The sequence below is a fragment of the Mchenga conophoros genome, linkage group LG23 (assembly GCF_057382185.1).
Source record: "Mchenga conophoros isolate Kocher_MC1m ecotype Shallow Benthic linkage group LG23, M_conophoros_male_GT1.1, whole genome shotgun sequence".
NCBI classification, from domain to species: Eukaryota; Metazoa; Chordata; class Actinopteri; order Cichliformes; family Cichlidae; genus Mchenga; species Mchenga conophoros.
In genome coordinates, this window is record NC_140547.1 from 19,932,492 (window position 1) to 19,953,940 (window position 21,449).

Genomic DNA, 21,449 nt, shown 5'->3' on the forward strand with positions numbered 1-21,449 from the left:
TGTTATCCTTCAGGATATCACATCACTCTCCTCCTGACTCTTTTTTTTTTTTTTTTCCAAAAACGGTAGGAGATGCAGATGTACTTGTCCTGTTCCTTTTATTCAATTTGTTTCCCCGGTGCCAAAAGTCAACAACGACCAGTGCAAGAACGAAACAGTTGCAGCAAGTCAGTCTGTGAAGCATTATATTTGATCTGCGCGCGCTGTTCATTTGAACAACGTGCGTATCACGGAGAGACACACATTTTAATGGGAGCAGTGTTGTTGGTCTCCTTTTTTAGCCAGCGCATCAAAGTCTGGAGTTAGTTTTGTTGTGGCGATTCTCAGGATGGATCTGAGGTGTAGGTCTGTTAACTTGGATCTGTGGCTGGCTTTGTTGATGTTCATGACGCTGAATGTCTGTTCACACACGAAGGTAGAGCCGAACAAAGCCAACATCATCTGCGCTTTTCGCCTTAGATTTGGAAACACGGCATCATTGAGTGAAGCATAGAAGTCATTTAGTTTCAGAGAGCTGAACTTCTCTTTTAAGGCAGGGTCAGACTGAAGGTCGATGAGTTCGAGCTGAAGCTCCTCTGGAGCTGTTTCGGGGTCTTGTGACAGAGGAAAGGCCAGTGACTTGTCAATTTTATCGAAATCCAAAAACCGACGGCAGAATTCTCCGTGTAGTGCATCCAGTGACTCACTGTATTTCTTTACTTTTGCTCCGGCCTCTTTCAGCGTGGCTAGTGTAGGAAAATGAGTGAATGACGTGTTCAAAATCTGCCTGGAGAATAAAGCCAGCTTGGATTTGAAGGCTTTCACGTTTGTGTGCATGTCATGCACAAACTGCTCCTTCCCCTGCAGTTTCACGTTGAGCTCATTCAAGTGTGAAAATACGTCCGTAGCAAACGCAAAGTCACACATCCAGCTCTTGTTGCTCAGCTCAGGAAATTCATCAGTCTTCCCCTGCTGCTCCAAAAACACGCCAATCTCCTCTTTGAGCTCCCACACTCGTTGAAACACTTTGCCCAAACTCAACCAGCGGACACGGGAGTGATAAAGCAGGTCCTGGTGATCATCATCAGTTTCTTCTAAGAACGCAATGAACTGACAGTGCTGAAGTCCCCGTGCGCGTATGAAGTTGACAAGTTTCACCACAGGATTCACAACATGATTCAGCTGTAACACCGATTTACATAGAGATTCCTGGTGGAGGATGCAGTGGAGAAAAATGACATCCTGATCAGGGTTTTCATCTTTCACTTTATTCTGGATTCTCCTCAGCAGGCCAACGTTTTTTCCCGTTAAATTTGGAGATCCATCTGTGGTGACGTTAACAAGCTTACTCCAGGGAAGCTTCATGACATCAGAATTGCAGGGGAAATAAAACATTAACAAGGTTAATTTATTAATTTTTTTTTCAAGTTTGGCGGGCCGGATCAAAACGATTAACGTGCCGCATGTGGCCCCCGGGCCGTAGTTTGCCCATGCCTGCTCTAGAAGGACAGATTGATACCAGGACAGTCCTCACACACTGCCATTACTATTTAGTCCTACACCTAAAGATAAAGCAGCAGCCATATTAGGAGGATTTTAAAGCAAAAAGCTTTGCCTGTTGTTCTCTTTTGGAAAGAAATACTGTGGCAGCTCACTGCTAATTTTTGTTTTAGATGATTTCAGAGTTCTGAGTTTTTCTCTGTGTCTTCTTTTAAGTCACATATAGTCAGTGAGGTGTCATTCTGAAGCCCAAACCCAGGATAAAGAGGTTCAGTGAATGTGGTGTTGAAGGTGTGAATGTGATTGAGGCTGTCAGAAGAGACTCTGTAGAAGGACAGAGTGCCAGCAGCAGCATCCAAATACACTGCTACTCTGTTAGAGACAGAGGATGAGGAGGGGAGACGACTGAATGTTACACTGTTGTTGTGGCACAAAGAGTAACCATCATGAAAGCAGCCCAGGCACCAGGACTGATCATTCCTTCCAAGCCATGAGTGGTTTTTGTCTCCTTTCCTTCTGATTCCTTTATAACTCACGGCAATATCAACCCTTCCTGTCCTGTTGCTCCTGGTGTTCCTGTTGCTGCCTTTACGTGTTGATGCTGTTCGCTGCAGACAGATTCTCACTGTTATCATTCTTGATATCCTCGACTGTTTTCTGAATTGTCACTGAGCTACTTCCTGTTTTTGTCAGCAGTCCTTGTAGCAGAACTTAGTTAGTTTTTCATGAAAGACCCAGCAGGAAGTGGAGGAACAAGTCCAGATGTCCATTTGGATTCTTTAAAGTGTTGTCCACAGCACTCTGAAATAAATGTGTCTCTGCAAATTCTCTTGATTCATTCTTTTTGGAGGGTGTTTGTTTTTCCAGCAGATTGACTCCAGAGCAGAAGAAGGTCAGATGAACATGAAGAGCAGCCATAAACTCCTAAACACTGAGATGGACAAAACAGAAAACCTTGTCCTGGTACAGTCCTCTCTCCTCTTTAAAGATCTGTGTATAATCAGTACACTGATGCTGCTCTGATATTGATGCCACACTCTGTCAGGTCTGATTCATAGAAGACCATGTTTACTTTCTGCAGCTGCTCAAAAGCCAGTTTTCCCAGAGACTCAATCATCATCCTGCTCTCTGGACTCCAGCAAGGATCTGTTTCAGCGCCTCCATCGTACTTTGCCCTGAACCACCAGGAAATATATGTACATCTCAGTCAGGTTCCTGGGAAGCTGTCCTCTCTATCTGGTTTTCAGCGCAAAAAACAGCTGAAGATATTTTTATTTCAAAAAACTTTAATTAGACCAGGGTTTTTATGATGTATTTATGACTGTATTATGTTTTGTTACCGTTCTTGTGAAGGAATTTGTGACATATGTCTGTGAAAGTGTATAAATTGTAGTGTATAGTGTATAAAGTGTATAATCAGAATCATCAGAATCAGAATCAGCATACTTTATTGATCCCTAGGGGAAACTATGTTGGTTACAGCGCTCCAGTACAAACAGTAACAAAAACTGACAATACACAAAGTAAGAAATAGCACAATATACCTATATATATATATATATATATAGGCATGGTGGTTAGCACTGTTGCCACACAGCAAGAAGGTCCTGAGTTCAATTCCAACATCAGGCCGGGGTCTTTCTGTGTGGAGTTTGCATGTTCTCCCCGTGTTTGCGTGGGTTCCCTCCGGGTACTCCGGCTTCCTCCCACCGTCCAAAGACATGCAGCTTGTGGGGATAGGTTGATTGGATAATCCAAATTGTCACTAGGTATGAATGTGAGTGTGAATGGTTGTCTGTCCCTGTGTGTTGGCCCTGCGACAGACTGGCAACCTGTCCAGGGTGTACCCTGCCTCTCGCCCTATGACAGCTGGGATAGGCTCCAGCGCCCCCCGCGACCCTGAAAAGGATAAGCGGAAGCGAATGGATGGATGGATGGATATATATATATATATATATATATATATGTATATATATATATATATATATATATATATATTTACTAATAAATATCTGAATAAGAAAGAAGAGCATGTGCGAAAAGTGTGTAGCTATTGCAGTATACAGTGTGTTAGGTGGATGAGTTGTACGGGGAGATGGCCACAGGCAGGAATAATTTCCTGTGTCGTTCAGTGGTGTTTTTTTTGGTAATCTCAGTCTCAAACTGAACGTACTCCTGTGGCTAGCCAGAACGTCATGGAGTGTCTTTATCCTGGACAACATTCGCCTCTCCATCACCACCTGTTAGGATGCCTGGGTCGTTGACCCAGAGGTTTGAGTTTATTATATTATTTATCTTTTCTAGTCTTTGGTTTCTTTGTTAGAGTTCTTTCTTATGGTTTATGTCTCTGTGTAATCCTTAGTTGCTGTCTCCCCTGTCTGCTATTTCCCCATGTCCAGACAGTGAGTCTGTGTCTCTAAGTTCAGTCTGTGTTATGTTTCCTGTTTTACTTTGAAGGTCCATGTCTTATGTTAATGTATCTGGTTTTGCTTCCTTTGTCTTTAGGCCTGATTTGCCCCAGCTGTGTTTCCCTCCCGTTACTCATTCCCTGATTGCTCCCTCTGTGTATTTAAGCCCTGTGTTTCAGTTTGTTGGTGTTGCGATCTACCCTCATTTATGCTGTGTGTTCTGTCAGTCTTCTGGTGTAAGTTGGGGGGGGGGGAAATATCCAGTTATGTTGCATTTGAGCTTAGCATTAAAGCTGTTTTGAGTTCAAGTTTTGCCTCTGAGTCTGCACTTTGGGTCCACTAGTGATGGGCAGATAAAGCTTCATGAAGCACTGAAGCTTTTCATCCAATTGGTTCACTCCAGTGCAAAGCTTCTTGAAGCTTCATTTGCTCTAGTAGGACACCTACTGGACATAAAAATATTAGTTGGCATGAATTTGAAGAGTGTGGCCTTTTGCACACAGCCTGTAAATGTCAACAACAAAAGGAGTGTGTAAAACATGTATATTGTAGTGATGGCAGTACACTGTGTATATTTATACTGGCAGTATGGAAAATGATCATTTGGAAATGCTTAAAATGGAAATGATCATTTACTGTGAGGTGAGGTGTGGTTGGGGTGTGGACAGTAGTTGTGCTTTTGTAACGTTGAGGTATGGACAGCTACACACTGAGGCCTCAGTCCTGCCTGTTCACATTTTATTCTGTAAAAACTAAATTTTCACTGCTTTTATGACCTTTTTAGTGGGGAGAACATAGCTAGGATTTAATGATTTAACAAATCTTTTGAATCCTTTGTCCTCCACAATGCTAAATGGCTGGGAGTCCTCAATCACCATGCTAACCAGGTCTACATCTATTTGAGATTGTTCTCCTGAGGAAAGACAATAAAGACAAAGCACAAATATAAATATCACACACGTAACTTATTACAGCTGTATAATATTGTTATATCATTTAGTAACATTACTGCATGCTATATTATCATGGCATTTGATGGCTCACCTGGTCTTGCTCCACAATCGGTGTTCCCCTTATTCTCATGCAAAGCTCTGTAGTGCCTAAGCATGGATGAGGTGTTGTTATATCCCAGCTCCCTGGCACATAGCAAACACTTCACCTTGTACAAAAGTCAAGACAGCTTAACATAAATTGTATGGCACCATCAGTATTATGAAAATACATCTTCTGTAGAAATTTACATACCTTGTTGGGAGGAATAAGATCAAAATGTTCCCACACAGGGGAGGACATCCTCCTCTTCTTAGCTGGCTCCATTCTCTCCTGACTTTCTCTCCTCACTCTCATAAACCTCCAAACTGTCTCCAAACTCTCACTAACCGCAACTCTCCATCAAACACCCACATTTTTGAATGAAGTCTGAGGGGTTTATATCGCTGTCATATCTCGCGGCAAAGTTCGAACCACTTCATGAACCAGTCACGTGGTACAGCTGGGCAGCGAGGCTTCGGACGTCATCATTTTCAGCTCCTCCCATAAATGAAGCAAGCCTCGATACGCGCATCGCGGAAACGCCCCCTCAATTACTCGACACAAGCTTCGAAGCCTCGATACAGAACGTCACATCACTAGGGTTCACTTCTCCTGCCTGCACACAGCGACACATGACACCACCCTAGAGAGTGAAGAGGAAGGGGGAGAGGATAGTGGCGCCCCTGTGTTGCTGATTACCTTGTCAGACACACACTGTGGGAGACACACATATTGTGGTCTTCCTGTCAGGTAATCAACAATCCAGAACACCAGAAAAGCATCCACCTGCATCGCTTTTAGCTCATCATCCTGGACGGTTGGCCTGATGGTGTTGAAAGAACTGGAAAAGTCAAAAAACATGACCCTCACATTGCTCGCTAGCTGGTCCAGGAGGGTGTAGACATGATCGAGCAGATAGATGATGGCGTCCTCAGTTCCGAGATGGGCCTGGTAAGCAAACTGAAGGGGATCCTGGTGTGGTCTGACTATGGGTCGGAACTGATCCAGGATGAACCTTTCCAGGTTCTTAATGATGTGGGAGGTCAGATTGTTTTCCCTGTGCCAGCCACTTTTTTGTCAGCACTGTTCTGATTGGTTCATTTCTTTCAGGCGAGGCTTAAAAAATCTGGGCACAGGCTCGCCATTTCCATCCAGAGAGAACCCAGTTGAATCCATCCAGAATCCAGAATTTGAGTTGCTTTATCAACACCACCAAAAAAAACCCCAGCCTGCACACCAATAATGATATTATTGCATACAGCCAGATCAAGTCCATTCTCTTATTTCTTCCCACAGCTATAGCTTAAATCCTTATCTTCAATTCCCATATCACCACAATAATATATTACACGCATGTTTTTAACTTAAAATGTTTTTGGTCGTACATGAAATTATTTTTAACCATGCAAACAAATAAATTAATTTCTCTTTTTTTCTTTTCAAGTCTTTAAAGTGATCAGAGTCCTACTGAGACACGGTGACAAGAATCTGGGCATGATGTTGTCTTGGAGGATGGCTCTGACAGCTACATGCTACTCTCATTTACAGCTCAGCAGCTGGGCCTAGCAGGCACACGTGAAGACCTTTCCCTGAGAACTATCCGTCAGGATATCCAAACATTGCACGTGGCCTCAGTTTCATTCAGTCTGTCCCTTATCATGCAGCTCCAGAAATCCTTTTCATAGCTAATGTTGTCACTGCCCAGCGACTTGGCTTGGCTCAACATTCATATCCAGTTACCGTGCTCAAGAGACGATAAAGACATCTTGAAGACTTACCCCTACAAACCCTCAGGAGAGTATCACTGTTGGGTCTGTGTTTCCACAAGCCCCACTAGTTTAGAGACTTATTCCTCATGAAGAACACAAAACATAACAGAACATCTTCAACCGGTTTTTCACTCTCTAACGAGGGAAGTTTTGGTCAAGAATAGGGGTGAGTTTTTATAATCGATTCATCAATTAAAATCGATTCTGGCTTGGATAACGTAAAATCGATTCATTAAAATCCTGAATCGATTTTTTAATATAAATTTATTTTGCCCGAAATGCCAGAATCTCTGGTGAAAGATCACAAAATTTCAATAACCACCAAACAGTTAAGACAGTAAATGAGAGCAGGTACAGGGATTCTGCACATAGACTTAAACACACAGCGTGACCCGCGGATCAGAATCAGTTAGATGTCGCCTTTCTCACGGTCGGGGCTGAAAGCCGACAGCTCGCTGATCCGGGTCCGCGCTTTGTGTTCACGCCCTTTATGAGCTGATTCTAAAGCTGTTAGTTTGATGTCTCTCCAAACAATATTGACCGAACCAGCAGCAAAAGAAGATCCAAACGCTTCACATAAACATCGTCATGAATTCACTCTGACTTTTACTGTTTTGCTTCCAACGCGATGCACAGCTCTCTCTCTCTCTCTCTCTCTCTCTCTCTCGAACAGTTTCCCTTTCTTCATTATTCGCTTGCTTGTTACGCACAAGTCTACCGTTGTTTACAGGCTGTCGGCCGCTGTTTTTTTCCCTTTTACATTCTTCCGAAAAGAAAACCTCATTTCTGCTGTTCAATACTGAACAAATTTAAACTTTTTAAAATTATTCAAAACGTAACGTGAGAGGTAATGTTCATATGTTGATTAATGGTTTTCTTTCGTTTTTGATGTACTGCAGAATATTTTTATAAAATCCCAGGCCAGGAAAATCACCTTAATGTTTTTCTGTGTTTTATCTTCAGCTACTTTGACACAAAGGCATCTGCTGTGACGCTTACACCTGCGATAAAGTCTTGCGTGTGTCAGCTTCCTTTTTATTGATACAAAAATATGTAAATGTACTGATCTGAATTATATTTCTGACTGTCAAAATTTCCCAGATTTAAATCGAATCGAATCGAATTAAATCGAATCATGGATCGAATCGATTCGGGACCTTGTGAATCGGAATTGAATCGATTCTAGAAATCAGTGACAATACCCAGCCCTAGTCAAGAATCAGCTCTTGGAGCTCACGCTCCTAACCTGTCTCATGCCCAAAATCCTTCAAAGAGCAGCTTCCCTTGCAGCTATTTATTGACATGACAGTTACAATACAACACAAGCACCTCCCTCTGTAACCCCCTCAATGGTTCTAAGACAAGGGTGTGTGTGTGTGTGTGTGTGCGCGCGCTCACCAAAAGGATCATAAAAGCAGGAAGCTTACAACACAAGAGAAAGACCATCCAGATAGAATGTACCTGCAATAAAACCTCCCCCAGCACAGAGTGGCTGGAGAGGTGGTCAGAGACAAAGGAATGTCTTGATCCTGTAGATTGAACTCAGAGTTTACAAATTTAAGAAACACAATGACACATTTACCAATTAGACTTAACAATCACCCTTGCTGCTAATTGGAGGATCACCCACGCCATATAAAACCTATATAACCTGTGCGCTTTGAATCACCAGGAAGGCTGGCTACAATCTGAACCCGACTGGGATTGACACTGCATGGGCCAGAATGATTCTTGAGTCAAAATAAGAGCACTATTGAGCAGTGCCTATATACCTCCTGAAGCACCCTATCTGTTGAGCTGTGTTATTCTGCTAGTGGATCAACAGCTACCCAGAGCATCGTGGCAGATTTCGAGGGTGACTAAGGTTCTTATTGGTTCTGATGGCCAGATCCAAACGCCAGAGGTAAAGATACGTGACAAAACATACACTTGACGTATAGTGCATCTAATTGTGATTCCGGAGATCATGGATGAAGATGACCAGGCGTTGGATCCCTTGTCTGCACAGACAGCCTGTCCATGGAGCCAATTTGCACTGCAAATTGGGGGCAGCTATGTTGGAAAGGCTGTCAGTTGTATGTGGCGAGAGAAAACGCTGTCAACGCTATCAAACACATAGTCCAGAGCACTGAGGTTTAGCTAACACATAGCAAGAGGCACCTTGCAAACTGACTCGACAGTGGACTTCTATGCATGGTGTGAGTTGCATGCGTCGCTAAAGAACTGCAGGTAGACATTGATTCCTGCCTGGAAAGAACAGTCTTGAGCCTTTTATGTCACTTAGGGAATCAACTTACGTAGAAGAGCAATGTTTATTTTCATCAGTATTTCTGGTTATACTGGAAGTTATTGACACATATTTCATGACTTATGTTGAATGTTTATTATACTCAGCACTTTTGTACGTGTTTTGCTTACAGACCACACACCCCCACTCCCACACCTACTAATGATGTGTCGGTCGCGAACGAAACGGCTCTTAGAGCCGGATCTTTGATGTGAACGACGCGAACCGTGGTTTTTTGTTTTTTTTTCCTCTCTCTCTCTCTCGCCCTTTTTCCCGCTTCACTCCGCACATGAGCCTTGTGCTTTGCGCTGGGAAGAGGGGCGGTAGTTACACTCTCAGTAGCACAGGAGCAGAGCAGGAGGGAGAGAGAGAGAAAGAGAACCAGGAACACCAACGTCACATTAGAAAGGTATAGTAATCATCCACAACTATTTTCAGTTGCAGATGATAAAGGATTCAGAAAGTTTATTCATGCAGACCCATATGACAGAGAATATGCATCTTCGTTTTGTTTTCATATTTTAATTTATATTTAATTGTGTTGTGGTTTGCTGCGTTTTGTGTTGTTTCACTTTAAATTTGTTTAAAAGGAAAAAGCTGAAAATGTAAATAGTTAAAAGTTGAAATATTAATAGTTGGTTTTTGTATTATATGATTTATTTATTAAATTTTATGTGGAGTGAAAAAATAAATGTCTATTTATGGAAGCCCCTAGAGACAAAGCACGTAAAAACTCCAAAACACTTACAAAAGACAACAGAAGTGCTCCAGGATGCTGGGCGCAGTGTTGAGCTTTTGTTACCTAGTGGCTACACAAGCCAGCAAGTACCAACAACCGGATTTGGTGTATGGTAATAACAGGTAAATGAACATTTTTTTTAAAATTATTTGAATATATATGAGTGCTTGTGTATAAATACACAAACAATACACATATGCTTTCAATTGTGTAATTTAAGTGATCTAGTAGCTCTGCTTTGGAAGTTCAGTTAATGCTAGAAATGTGTTTTGGAGTTTGCACGTGCTTTGTCTCTAGGGGCCACCACATATATTTATATATAAACATATATAAATAAAACCACTTTTTTTTACATTAGTAATTCCTTTTGTGCATAATTTTATATTTTTGTTAATAATAAATTAATTAAAGTAACAAAACAACCTTAAGAGCCGGTTTAGTGAGCCTGAGCTGAAAGAGCCGGTTCTCTAAAAAGAGCCGGAAATCCCATCACTAGTGTGGAGCAGCCCGTGTCATAGGGTGACCAACCGTCCTCCATGTCCACTTTTCACATTCTGTTCGGGGCGTCCGGGGGGATTTTTGAGATTGATAAAAATGTCCGGGTTTTCCTATACTCCAACAGAGGACCCATGTATGCGACGTCATCCCCGAGTTGCTGCTTTGTGAGTGCTTGTTCTGCACTCAAAGACGGGACAGCCAGCGAGCAGCATCGCCCTTAATGATGTTTAATAGTTTCTATCGCTGCTGTAACTGCAATGCTTTAAACTGAACTTTGGTTAACAGATCTAGAGTAGCACTGCTGGAGAAACTTGTTGAAGTCAAAGAGATCATGAAAATGGCTCAACAGATGAAGATGATTCAGGAGTAAACAAACATAATGAGAACACTTTAGAGCCTCTGTCATGTATGAATAAACAGTAAAGGGGTGTACAGTGCAGCTATAACCTCTGTTTATGTTAACAATCTGTTGACTGGTTGCTACAAACCTCTGGAAAAATCCCCAGAGAACTCCTAAGATCACGTTGGCTTATTTGTTATTACTGACTCTTATTGCTGCAGGTCAAACCAAGGCTTTTGAATAACACCAGAGGCCAGGGTACAATGCGTTAACAATTTTTATTGGGGCCATGCTGCTTAACAGGGTTCAATGTGAAGTGATTGACATCGATGGTTTGTGTTTACTCATCTTCGCTTCCTCCCATCTTGTCGATAACTTTGCCTATCCACCTGGTCATCCTGAACAGGTGAGTGTAGAAGCCGTACTTCCCGTCACGATCACAGCCCTCTCCCCATGACACGATGCCGATCTGATACCAGCGGTTCTCTGCCGGGTACTGCACAGGAAGACCGTTTCAAAATAAGACTCATTGTTTGCAAAGGCAGCTATTCTAAATTCTCAGATTGAACCTTTTGTAAATGGTAGAAAAGTCTTTTCAGAGCTGAAAGGACGAAAAACTCTATAAATATTTTAACTATTTTTTCAATTTTTAAGCAAAAATGCCAAATAACACTTAACTGTGAGGATTTACTGCTTTTCTCTAAATTGAGATAATAAATGAAGATTGAGGCTGCCAATTAGGCAAATCTGAAGACTTTACACGCTTTTTACCCTAACCCCTTTTTGATGAAGGTTTCTGATGCCAAAGTGCTCAAAGGGTATTTGGGACACAGACAGGGATCAAATCAACAACCTTCCCATTAGTAGGTGAAGTAGGTCCAGTGAAATATTGGTGTATGATTGTGCAGTGTATATGTTTTAATGCTAATATTAATAATAATAAAATCAGTGCTGTGTGGCACTTTTCAAAACCTAGGTAGAAAGTGATTTACAGACCACAAAAATAATTTATAATCAACTACATAAAAAAAATGCACACAAAGTTAAAGCGATAAATGAAATCACTGAATAAACCCTGAACAAACTGTGTGAATCAAATCATCATTGGTGTCCCAGAGAACACACATTTTCCCCTTTGGTTGCCATGGGGTTACCATCTGGTCTCTAGGATTGTGTGACTGGGAATTTAGTTGGAGAAAGCATGGCTGTATGACTTCGGCACAGGTCAACTCAAGCATTGGTATTTCCTATTACAACATTTTGCATTTTCATAAATTTTACATATTTGGATTATGGTTATATATTTTATGACTATAAAATACTGTTAATGTCCAGACAGATTTTCAGGAAATTCGTTAACAATTTTAACGTGTCAGGAATAAGAAAATCCCATTACACTACTGTTGAACTTGTGAACGAGAAAAAATTACATTTTTAATGTAAATGTTAACTTGATTATATAATTAAGAGTTAATACACAGTCTACATAATTTATTACTATGTGTTAATTAAAACATGATGTCACTTCTGTGTGTTCTCGTGCCATCGGTCTTATAATTTATTTAACAAATATATTAAAAAAACAGCTGCTTGAGATATAAACCAGATGTTATCTAATGATAAGAAATGGTAAAGAGGAGACTTAATCTATCATTTGTTCTTCTTTCATTGTGATTCTCACCTTCATCACAAAAGGTCCGCCGCTGTCTCCCTCACAGGCGTCTCCACGATGGTTATCGTCTGGTTTATAACCTGAAACAACCAGAAACTGTAATTATAGAGAAACTTTGACACCTTCAGGAGATGCAGGATCATCCTGAGAGAAACAGCCAAATTCCATTCAGTGCAGCCAATGAGATGGCAGCATCACTCAGCACACCAGGGGTTTATTCAGGATCAAACAGTTGGACCAAAAATAAGCCAAAGATAAAATATAAACAAGCATTTTCTTGAACAAATGTGGAAAATCTTTTGTTTTGTTTTACCAGCACAGAACATGTTGTCTGTGATCTTGACTGAAGTGGAGCTGCGGCAGATGTTCTGGTCCACTATCGGTAGGTGGATTTGCTGAAGGACTGATGGTAAATTTCTCACTGCAGGGTTCCAGCTTTCCTTCAGGTTCCCCCACCCGGAAACTCGGCCCTTAAAGCCTTCAGACATCAGACTGCCGGAAAAAATACCAGTCAGATATATCACAAGGTATAAACCTCACTGAACCAAAGTGTCTCTGACCACAGTTCTTAATAGCACCCTCTACTGGCGCAGTCTTTGCATTACTTTAGACTTTCCAATAAGACAGAAGGAATCTGTGGGATCTGAAGAATCTTTTAACCCCCTGCAGGATAACTGGAGAAAGGAAAATCGATATCTATGCAGAAATAGCTATGTGACCAAGTTTGAGGACCTGACTTGATTTAATCAAATTGTTGTTTACTGAGGACTTTAAGCAAAGTCCTTGGCACAATAATAAACTGTGTTGATACCTCCCCAATTAATATTTCTAGCAGTATTCAACACCATATGAACAAAATAATCTCTCCAGCAAGCTCTATGTCGGACCCAGAGTCTCCCCCACATAAAAACGCTCCAGATCACTTGACAAAACTGGAAATTCAATTCTCCGTTCAGTTTTGTTGATATGCCAGCACTACACAAGACTCATGTTAGAGAAAGGTAAAAACACCAGTCTGAATGTTTTAGTTAAGCCCATCAGGACAAAACTGATTTTGGATGTCTGTGTTTAGTCAGTTTAGATGAGTGGCACAAATAGCAGTAAGTTGGTAAATTGCTTTACCAATAGGCAATATAGGTCCACCACTCAGCTTTAAGCTAATCTATGGCGCTGCTTTTCACCGCAGTAGCGATTTAACTACTTCACATTGAGCAGAGATGGAGTCTGTCTCCGACTTGTATCCCCATGTAATGTCTGTGTTGTGTGTATAAAGTCGGGGTTGTCCCATTTCACCTGTATGTGGCGAATAAAGCTTTGATTGATTGATTGTCCTAATGAGAGGAATCTACCATGTCCTGAAAGAAAACAATAATCTGTGCCAAGCTAGATAAAAGGCAAAAGACACATTTTCACCCCTTTCTTTTGATTTGTGTGGGAAATATAATTAAAGAATTTGGTCTGAACTTGTCAACTTGTAATTGGTTGCAAATGTTTGTCTTACAACTTGGCGACGGGCTTGCTGGGCAGGCAGATAGGATGGATCTTATCAGTGAACGTGACCGGCCTTCTCATGTGCAGCAGAGCGATGTCACGGTTCAGGTTTTCTTTCCAGTTGTACTTGGGGTGGACAATGATTTCATCAATTGCCACAATCTTCTCAATGCCACGCTCAAACCTAGAAAAAAATGACATAATTCCAACAGGCCTTCAAATGAAACTAATGATAATTAAGACAGACACGCCTTCTTACTGGGCTCTGTTGTGTTTTCCCAGGCGGACCAGTATATCGTTGATGGTGAAGTTCTTGTTCCAGGGTGGGTAAAGGATGCAGTGAGCTGCAGTGAGGATCCACTGATCACTGATCAGACTGGCTCCACACAATAACTCCTGTGGGCTACGCTTGTACAGCATCACCTGCCTGCAAACAACAAAATTATCTATTAAGTTAGAAATAAAAAGTCATTCAAAAGGTGACAGAAACAGTTCATTTCTTAATGGTTCATTTATTTGTTTCTGACTGGCAGAATGGACAATGGACACTCATTGACTGTACCACCCTTCAGGAGCTTTCGAGCAGGCCAATCCTACCAATCTGAGTGGGAAGAACAAATGTGTCAGGATTACAATCTTTAACTGCTCACTGTGGAATGTGTCCATATTACTAATCTGTTCTTATCATCTTATCACTGTTTAGATTCCTCCATCAGCTGACACAGAGGTCACCCAAATGAGTATGGTTGTGGCGTATGGCTATGCATAATAACTGGATGACCTGGCCCACCCTTTGCATTCTGTCCTTGCCAGGCAGCATACAAACTTTCAACATCTGTCTAAGCTGAAGAGGCAGATGTTGAAAGTTCCCTGTGTCATACTTGTATTTATTTGCTTGAATGTACTACAAGCTCCTAAATATTTTCATTTTTACTTTTTGAGTCCTTCACTTTTTATGTTTCCTTGTTACTTCAGCTCTTTCTTGTGTGTATTTTATTTACCTTTCAAGATATTTGGTTTTGTGGTGTTCTATGTATTTTACAGTTTTTATGTTTTGGGTGCTATGGTGCTGCAGTTTCCTGAATGTTGGGATAAATCAAGTATATCTAATGTTATCTTGATAATCTCCTGATGGGAGTCTGATCTGTTTTACCAGACATTCAGAACAATTTTGTCAACCATCCTTAAAGTCATGTTGTTTATCTAGTGTCATTACCATGGAGCTGAGCCCACTTCAGCGTCATCACCCCCAACGATACGTCCGTATGACTGCACAAGCTCTACTTCGTTTTGATCTTTTTTGCTTATCTTTTCAAACAGGGGACGCTGTCCACAATCTGCAACACAAGAAGTCAATAAAAACTTTGATAGATGGTCAAACACAACAAAACTATTAACAGGCTAGATGGATCACCTGCTTCTTGAATTGTTCTCTTTCAGCTTTTTGGGGTACAGGGATTACCTGATGCTTGCTGTCACTGCCCATTAAGTGCACTCACCATCCTCTCCTTGTCCAAACGTGCGAGGACTGAAAAGGTTTTTCCTGGCCTGACCTAAGACGGAGCGCTCCCTGCCTTCGGTCACAGTTGTTTGCTCAGGCCCTAATAGTGGGGCATCTGCAGGAAGCAGGTGGCCAATTGGAAAGGTAAGGGGCAGGTAAACAGGTGGATTTATTTAATAGTGGATTGTAGGTTTGTACTCTACCACATAGCTGCAGATCACAGTAGTCCATTGTTATATTTCCAGCAATCCTGACATAGCACCAGGGGCCCTCAGAGTCACTGTCAGGATTTCGGCACTTGTTGGTCTGCAGCTGAACTTCAGGGATGAACTCTTTGTCCCGACTGAGGGTTTTTACCTCCGGTAATGACCATGGCAGGCAGGTGTGACCTCCTATGGTAACACTTAGGTCCCCATTATATTCTATACCATAATTGGGCAAGCACACTATAGGTTTGTGTGGTTTCGTGGCCACAGTGGGTGGGACAAAGTCTTCACCTTTAACCAAAAAAAAAAAAAAAAAGACAGATCAGCTGACAGAACTTGGAGCTCAAACTACAGAGAAATATAATCCTAAATTGTATATGAGCCCTGAAACACTGCAGGATGTAAGAAGAGTTCAGCAATGATGTGGAAACCAGAGACTGGAAGAAATTCAGTGAGTTCTGAGCAGCTCATGTTAGGTGCCGACATGGCTTTCCAACATTACTAGCACAAGAGTGTCAACTAGCCTAAAATGGTGCGAGAATATTAATTATTATCATTGTATTCATAATCTTTACTCAGTGGCTATAGCAGATACTTGCCACATATTGGTACTCTGCAGGTCTCTTTCTGGACAGATGGGTCTTTGGTAAAACACCAGGGTCCTTCTGGACGATGGTCAGGGTTTCTGCAGAAATTCTCCTTCAAATTGCTGCCTGGCTCTGAAGTGTTATACTCTCTGCAGACACACAGAAAATTGAATGAATTACTTCCCCAAGTGGAGGAAGGATCTCAGTGTGTTGTTCACCAGTGTGAACAGAATGGAACGGGAAGACTGTCAGATTGGCATGACCTCTGCATTAATGCGGATGCTGTACTGATCATCTGCAAAAGCAAAGCTATAGATGTCTTGATTCATGCTCAATCACGTAAGTAAATCCAAGTGACTTCTTCAGTCTCAGCTGACTGCAGGTTTCCCAAATCTTATAAACAGTACTGTACATTTCCATAATAACGGAAACTAGCGCCACTGAAGGAACAATGGGCTTGGAAGTCAGTTCCTTGATCATTAAAGAAGGCGCCAAAAGAAAGCTCCAGCCGATCCAGGAGAGAAGGACAACTGCTGCCTAAGCAAAAACCTGTAATGATCCCGTATGTGTCAGGAGTATCAGAACAGTTCTGATGCATCGTGTCTCTGTGACTTTCAAAACCCAAAACACACTGTGCCAAAAAATTGGTCCACCCCAAGGATCGGGTCCCCCGACACAGAGTAACATAGTGCACGCTGTTAAGTGCCAGGAGGATTGCCAGGATTTATACGTCAGGGAAACCAAACAACCTCTCGCAAAGCAGATGGCACAACACAGACGAGCTACCTCGTCGGGCCAGGACTCCGCATTCTATTTACACCTACAGCTACACCGACATTTACACCTAATGAGGATGTGCACATCCTGGACAGGGAGGAACGTTGGTTTGAGCGCGGAGTCAAGGAGGCCATTTATGTGAAAAGGGAAAGACCATCTCTGAATCGAGGAGGGGGCCTAAGGGTACATCTTTCGCCATCTTACAATGCTGTGATTGCAGCCATTCCCCAACTCTCTGTGAATGGTACTTTAATAATGGCCTTTGGTCAGTGGTTGTTGATGGTCATGAGAATTTGCATATTAATGATCAAGGAACTGACCTCCCAGCCCATTGTTCCTCAGTGGGCTGGTTTCAGTCATTATGCAAATGTACTGTTTATAAGATTTGGGGAAACCTGCAGTCAGCTGTTACTGAAGAAGTCACTTGGATGAGTGACGAAACGTTTCTCCCACAAAACGCTACGTCCAGATGAACAGAATCAACTTTTGGAGATTTACTTACCTGGATGATTGAGCATGCATCACGACATTACTGAGTTATAATTTGGGTGGTTAATAATTTTTGTTTTACCAGTTAGTTTGTGAGCTAGCCCTTTTAAATATGACTAAATTAGATGTCCTTTGTGTTTTTCTGCTTTTGCTCAGGTAATGAGTAATATGTTGCTTTGCTTTGGTTATTTCTTACCTAATTTAAGAAGCTCGTTAGTTAGTTCCAGGACTGTAATTTTTGTTTTTATGTGGGGAATTGCTCAGTTACCTAAAGATAGGATGTGGAAAGCTGTGCCTCCAGTGTTGACACACTCTGCCCGACTGCGTGATGCTGATGTCTCCTTCGTAGTTCACACCATTACCCTGACCAGAAATACACTGACCTGAGGACAGACACACACTCTGCGTTAATGTACACTAGTTAACTGTTTTATTATTTATTGTGTTCATTTATATTCACCTTCTATGCATTTTCTGATGAGATTGATGTTTTTTGCTGTTCTTGACATCCGAGTTCCTTTACAGTCTGCAGAACAAATAGACAGACACAGTGAGATGTTTGTGTGCTCCCTTTGTGTGCTGTTCTTGACTTTGTTCGTGTTTGCAGTGCAGCTCACAGCTGAATAAACTCTGGTGTACAAATAACATGAAAAATTAACTCTGCTTGCGTTCATCCAACTGCACAAAGTTTAACAGAAGCAAAAAAAATTAGAAAATTAAAAAAAATAACAAGATTAATCAAAATCAAATTCATTCAAACCAACAGAAAGCACAGAAACTTTCAACCAATTCTAGTTCTATTCAGAAACACATCAAATCTAAACTGGACCAAAACATCCATCCATCCAAACACAAACATCTCTGTCAGGGAGGGGGGGAGGATACAAGTTTTCTGGGGGTGTGTGGTGGTGCTGGGAGGGGCTCTGGGCTTCTGTGTAGGTGCTGCCCTCATGACCGGGGCACAGAGAAGCAGAAGAAAAAGGATCAATGGATGGATGTTTTGTTTGTTTAAAATCACTTAATATGAGAATTTCCTCTGATAAACTGAAAGACTGTGGAACTGTTGGTTACACAAAACAAGAAAATTGAAGAAAGAAATGTTTTTTATTCATTTATTGTAATAAAAAAAATCATACTGTTCATATACTTATACTTATCTCTTAGTATTGAACATATTTGTTTCCATGTTTAAATCCAGTATATCTCACCGAGGTATTTGTTCCAGAATTTTTCCTGTAGGAAGAGAGATTGTTTTGCGGTGAGACTCTGAACTGATCTCAGTGCTGTTAAAACTTCTGACAGCAGAGAGAAGTAAAAACATACTGTTTTATCTGGCTGCTCAAACACCTCTCTGGCTTCTTCGTGGTCGCAGATTTCCTCCACACACTCTCTCTCCAGGTTCCCTGATATGAAATAATCCACATTAAGACACTATAATCGTGACAGTATCATGAGACACAAACATAGAGAGCACCTGTAAAACATGTTATAGTAATTTTGTGTCACTTCACAGTTGTTTGTTGTCTCTGTTTGGCTCTTTTTGTTTCTTTTTGATTTACTTTCCAAAATTAATGCTAACATTCAGCAGTCTCTGCCCACCTCCAGTCAACAAAGACTCAAAGCTAATATTGTTCCAAACCTGCAGCGCATGCTAAAGTAAGTGATTACAATTGAATCTAAAGTAGATACGAAAAGGGAGAGAAATGAACCTGCTCCCTGTACAAACATTTATTTGAATCAAGGAATTTTATGAGTTCAGTAGACACAGAATGATACGAATGGTCAAGATGTCAAACCATAGTGGATGTAATAATGAGGAGAAAAGCTGCTGTTTGGTCACCTGCTTTCAGCTCCTCAAACATCTGGTTGGCTCGTCTGTTCCGGACCAAAACCTGTGAGGCGAGGTGGCCACTGAGAAAAACTACAACAAAGATAGAAAATCAGTTAAACCCTTCCAGCATCACCAACACTCAGCCTCCAGTTTAATTTAAAATCTGTTCTGTAGTCACACAAATGATCAAATGCAAGATGACCTGGGACTGTTGAGCAGCTAGAATCCTCTATCAGACAAAAATGGGACAAAGTACCTCTTCCAAAATTACATCAGCTGCTCTCCTCATCCATGACGTTTACAGACCGTTTATAAAGGACAGGAGACGCTAGACAGTGGTAAACACAGTCCTTTCAGATGTGCTGCTGCTATCAAATTCAACATGAGATATGGTTTTAATGTTTTAATTTACACAATGTTCCAACTTTTTGGGATTGGATTTGTATAAAATTTTTTCCATTCTTCCATTTATCTTCTGTCTAATAATGAGGAAGATTTTGTCAAATGACACAATATGCTTTATAAATAATTTACAGGGTCTGCCTCTTCCAGGTGATTGTGTTTCACCCACCTCCCCCCTTTGGCAAAATGCATGGCATATAAAAATACTGTATTAACTACGTACTCCAAAAATAAAAGTAATGGACTGAAAACATATCTTAAGTAAAGGTCAGTAATTTACATACTTGAGAATTGATTTCAATCATATTATACACGTATTTCTATCGGGTAATTGTAGAAGTGATAGTAGTACTAATTACAAAGACTGTTTTTACAGTCTTTGTAATTATACTTCCAGACCAGATTTAAAATGGTTCATTTGGTTTAGTGTTCATCAAATTCAAGACAAGAGAAGAAGAAAAAAAAGTGATATTTGGTTAGACAATCAAATGTACAGATACACAGACTGAGGGTTACTTTCTGTCTTCTAATGAACTTTCATAAAAGACTTAAATCGACATATATTCAAACCAAAGTACAATTTTGATCTAGATTAGTCATATGATGATCCTACATTTAGTACCAGTAATATGAGCACTAAAAACACCAGTTCACACATTGAAGAAGAAAGGAGTTCATTACCATGGTTTGCCACACAGCTGTGCAGGAGAAACAGCAGCAGAACAGCAGCAGGTTTTGATGTTGGTTCCATTATGATTCAGACCTGTAAGCAGAACCTCAGAACCAGATCCAGCAGCACTCAGTGTGTCCTTCTTTGTTTGCCCGTCTATGTCTCTCTGTCCGTCCTCTGGAGGGGGGGATTATTGACCAGAGGGTCAAAGTTTGAGCCAGACTGATGAGTCGGTTATGTTTAAACCTACATGTTTACTTTTTCTCAACAACTCGAGTCCTACTGTGAGTTAATACTGCTGCAGTTTAACACAACCCAAGGTCAGTTTTGTTGATACTGAATTATTGTTTGGTAAAAAAAAAAAAAACATATGAACATACAAGTCACAATTAACAAGTGTAACAAGTCCCTAAAAAAATCTTAAAAAGTCTTAAAAATACCATCTTTGGTACATTTTTTTTTCTTGTAGATCTTTAGTCACTTAAACCAGGAAAAATATTTTAATAATTCCATTTTGTCAGTTTTTCTTGCAGAACTCAAGTTTTTGGTTTAATTAAGCATCCAATTTACCTTTTTAAATTGAAATGTGAGGAATTAAGGGGGGTCAGTAGGAGGGGGAGGTGGGGTGGGTTTGGCGTGAGGAGCTCAGTGGATGATGTCCCAACAGGTTTATTTTGTTCCTTGGGAAATTTTTTTTCATTGCTGTTTTCGCTTTTTTAATGTAAAGTCCTAATGTTTTGCAAAAAAAAAATGTACTTGATGGAGGAAAATAGAGCTCATTTTTGGATTCAGCACCCTAAAAACATGAAAATGTATCAAAAATATACCGTTCAGAAAAAAACATTTTTTTTGTGACGACATATGTTATCACAGTCTTGGGTTCCTAAAGTCAGTCATTGTTCTGTCCAAACCCAGTGTGGTGGAGGTGTGGTCCCTGGATCAGTTGCAGGAGAGGAGTGGTGCAGTGAGCTCAAGGGGGCGGTGCTGGGAGGCAGGTGAGGCCACAGGTGGTGGCGTTATGACTGATGACAGTCTCCATTTCTTTTCATAGTGGAGGAAGAGACGAGCGGAGAAGGAGGAGACGGACATCTGGGCTGAGGGGAGATTGTCTTTGTGTGTGCAACTGACAATAAAGTGCAAATCAGTGAGTCAACCATTGAGTGTGTTGGGTCCTCCTTGTACACCCATCATACACAAAAATGATTCAACATTTAAAATAATAAGAGTTTGTTAAAAGCTAGGTCAAGTTCATTATCGGTGATGACACAAAC

The 21,449-nt window shown here is 41.0% G+C and overlaps 2 protein-coding genes across 2 annotated transcripts; both read right to left on the reverse strand.

Annotated features, from left to right (window-relative positions):
• Positions 1 to 246: 246 nt before the first annotated feature.
• Positions 247 to 1,344, reverse strand: LOC146547114 (general transcription factor II-I repeat domain-containing protein 2A-like). Its single transcript, XM_085264008.1, has one exon. The coding sequence runs from the start codon at positions 1,342 to 1,344 to the stop codon at positions 247 to 249; it is 1,098 nt and encodes a 365-aa protein (XP_085120134.1).
• A 9,467-nt stretch (positions 1,345 to 10,811) lies between these two features.
• f2 (coagulation factor II (thrombin)) lies at positions 10,812 to 20,348 on the reverse strand. The gene is made up of 15 exons (XM_085264791.1): positions 20,190 to 20,348; positions 19,116 to 19,196; positions 18,599 to 18,678; positions 18,484 to 18,508; positions 17,736 to 17,801; positions 17,544 to 17,658; positions 16,022 to 16,158; positions 15,420 to 15,713; positions 15,215 to 15,331; positions 14,932 to 15,052; positions 13,975 to 14,142; positions 13,726 to 13,899; positions 12,538 to 12,716; positions 12,234 to 12,304; positions 10,812 to 11,048 (listed from the first exon to the last, which is right to left on the reverse strand). The coding sequence occupies exons 1-15, from the start codon at positions 20,257 to 20,259 to the stop codon at positions 10,893 to 10,895; spliced, it is 1,854 nt and encodes a 617-aa protein (XP_085120917.1). The 5' UTR covers positions 20,260 to 20,348; the 3' UTR covers positions 10,812 to 10,892.
• Between the last annotated feature and the right edge of the window lie 1,101 nt (positions 20,349 to 21,449).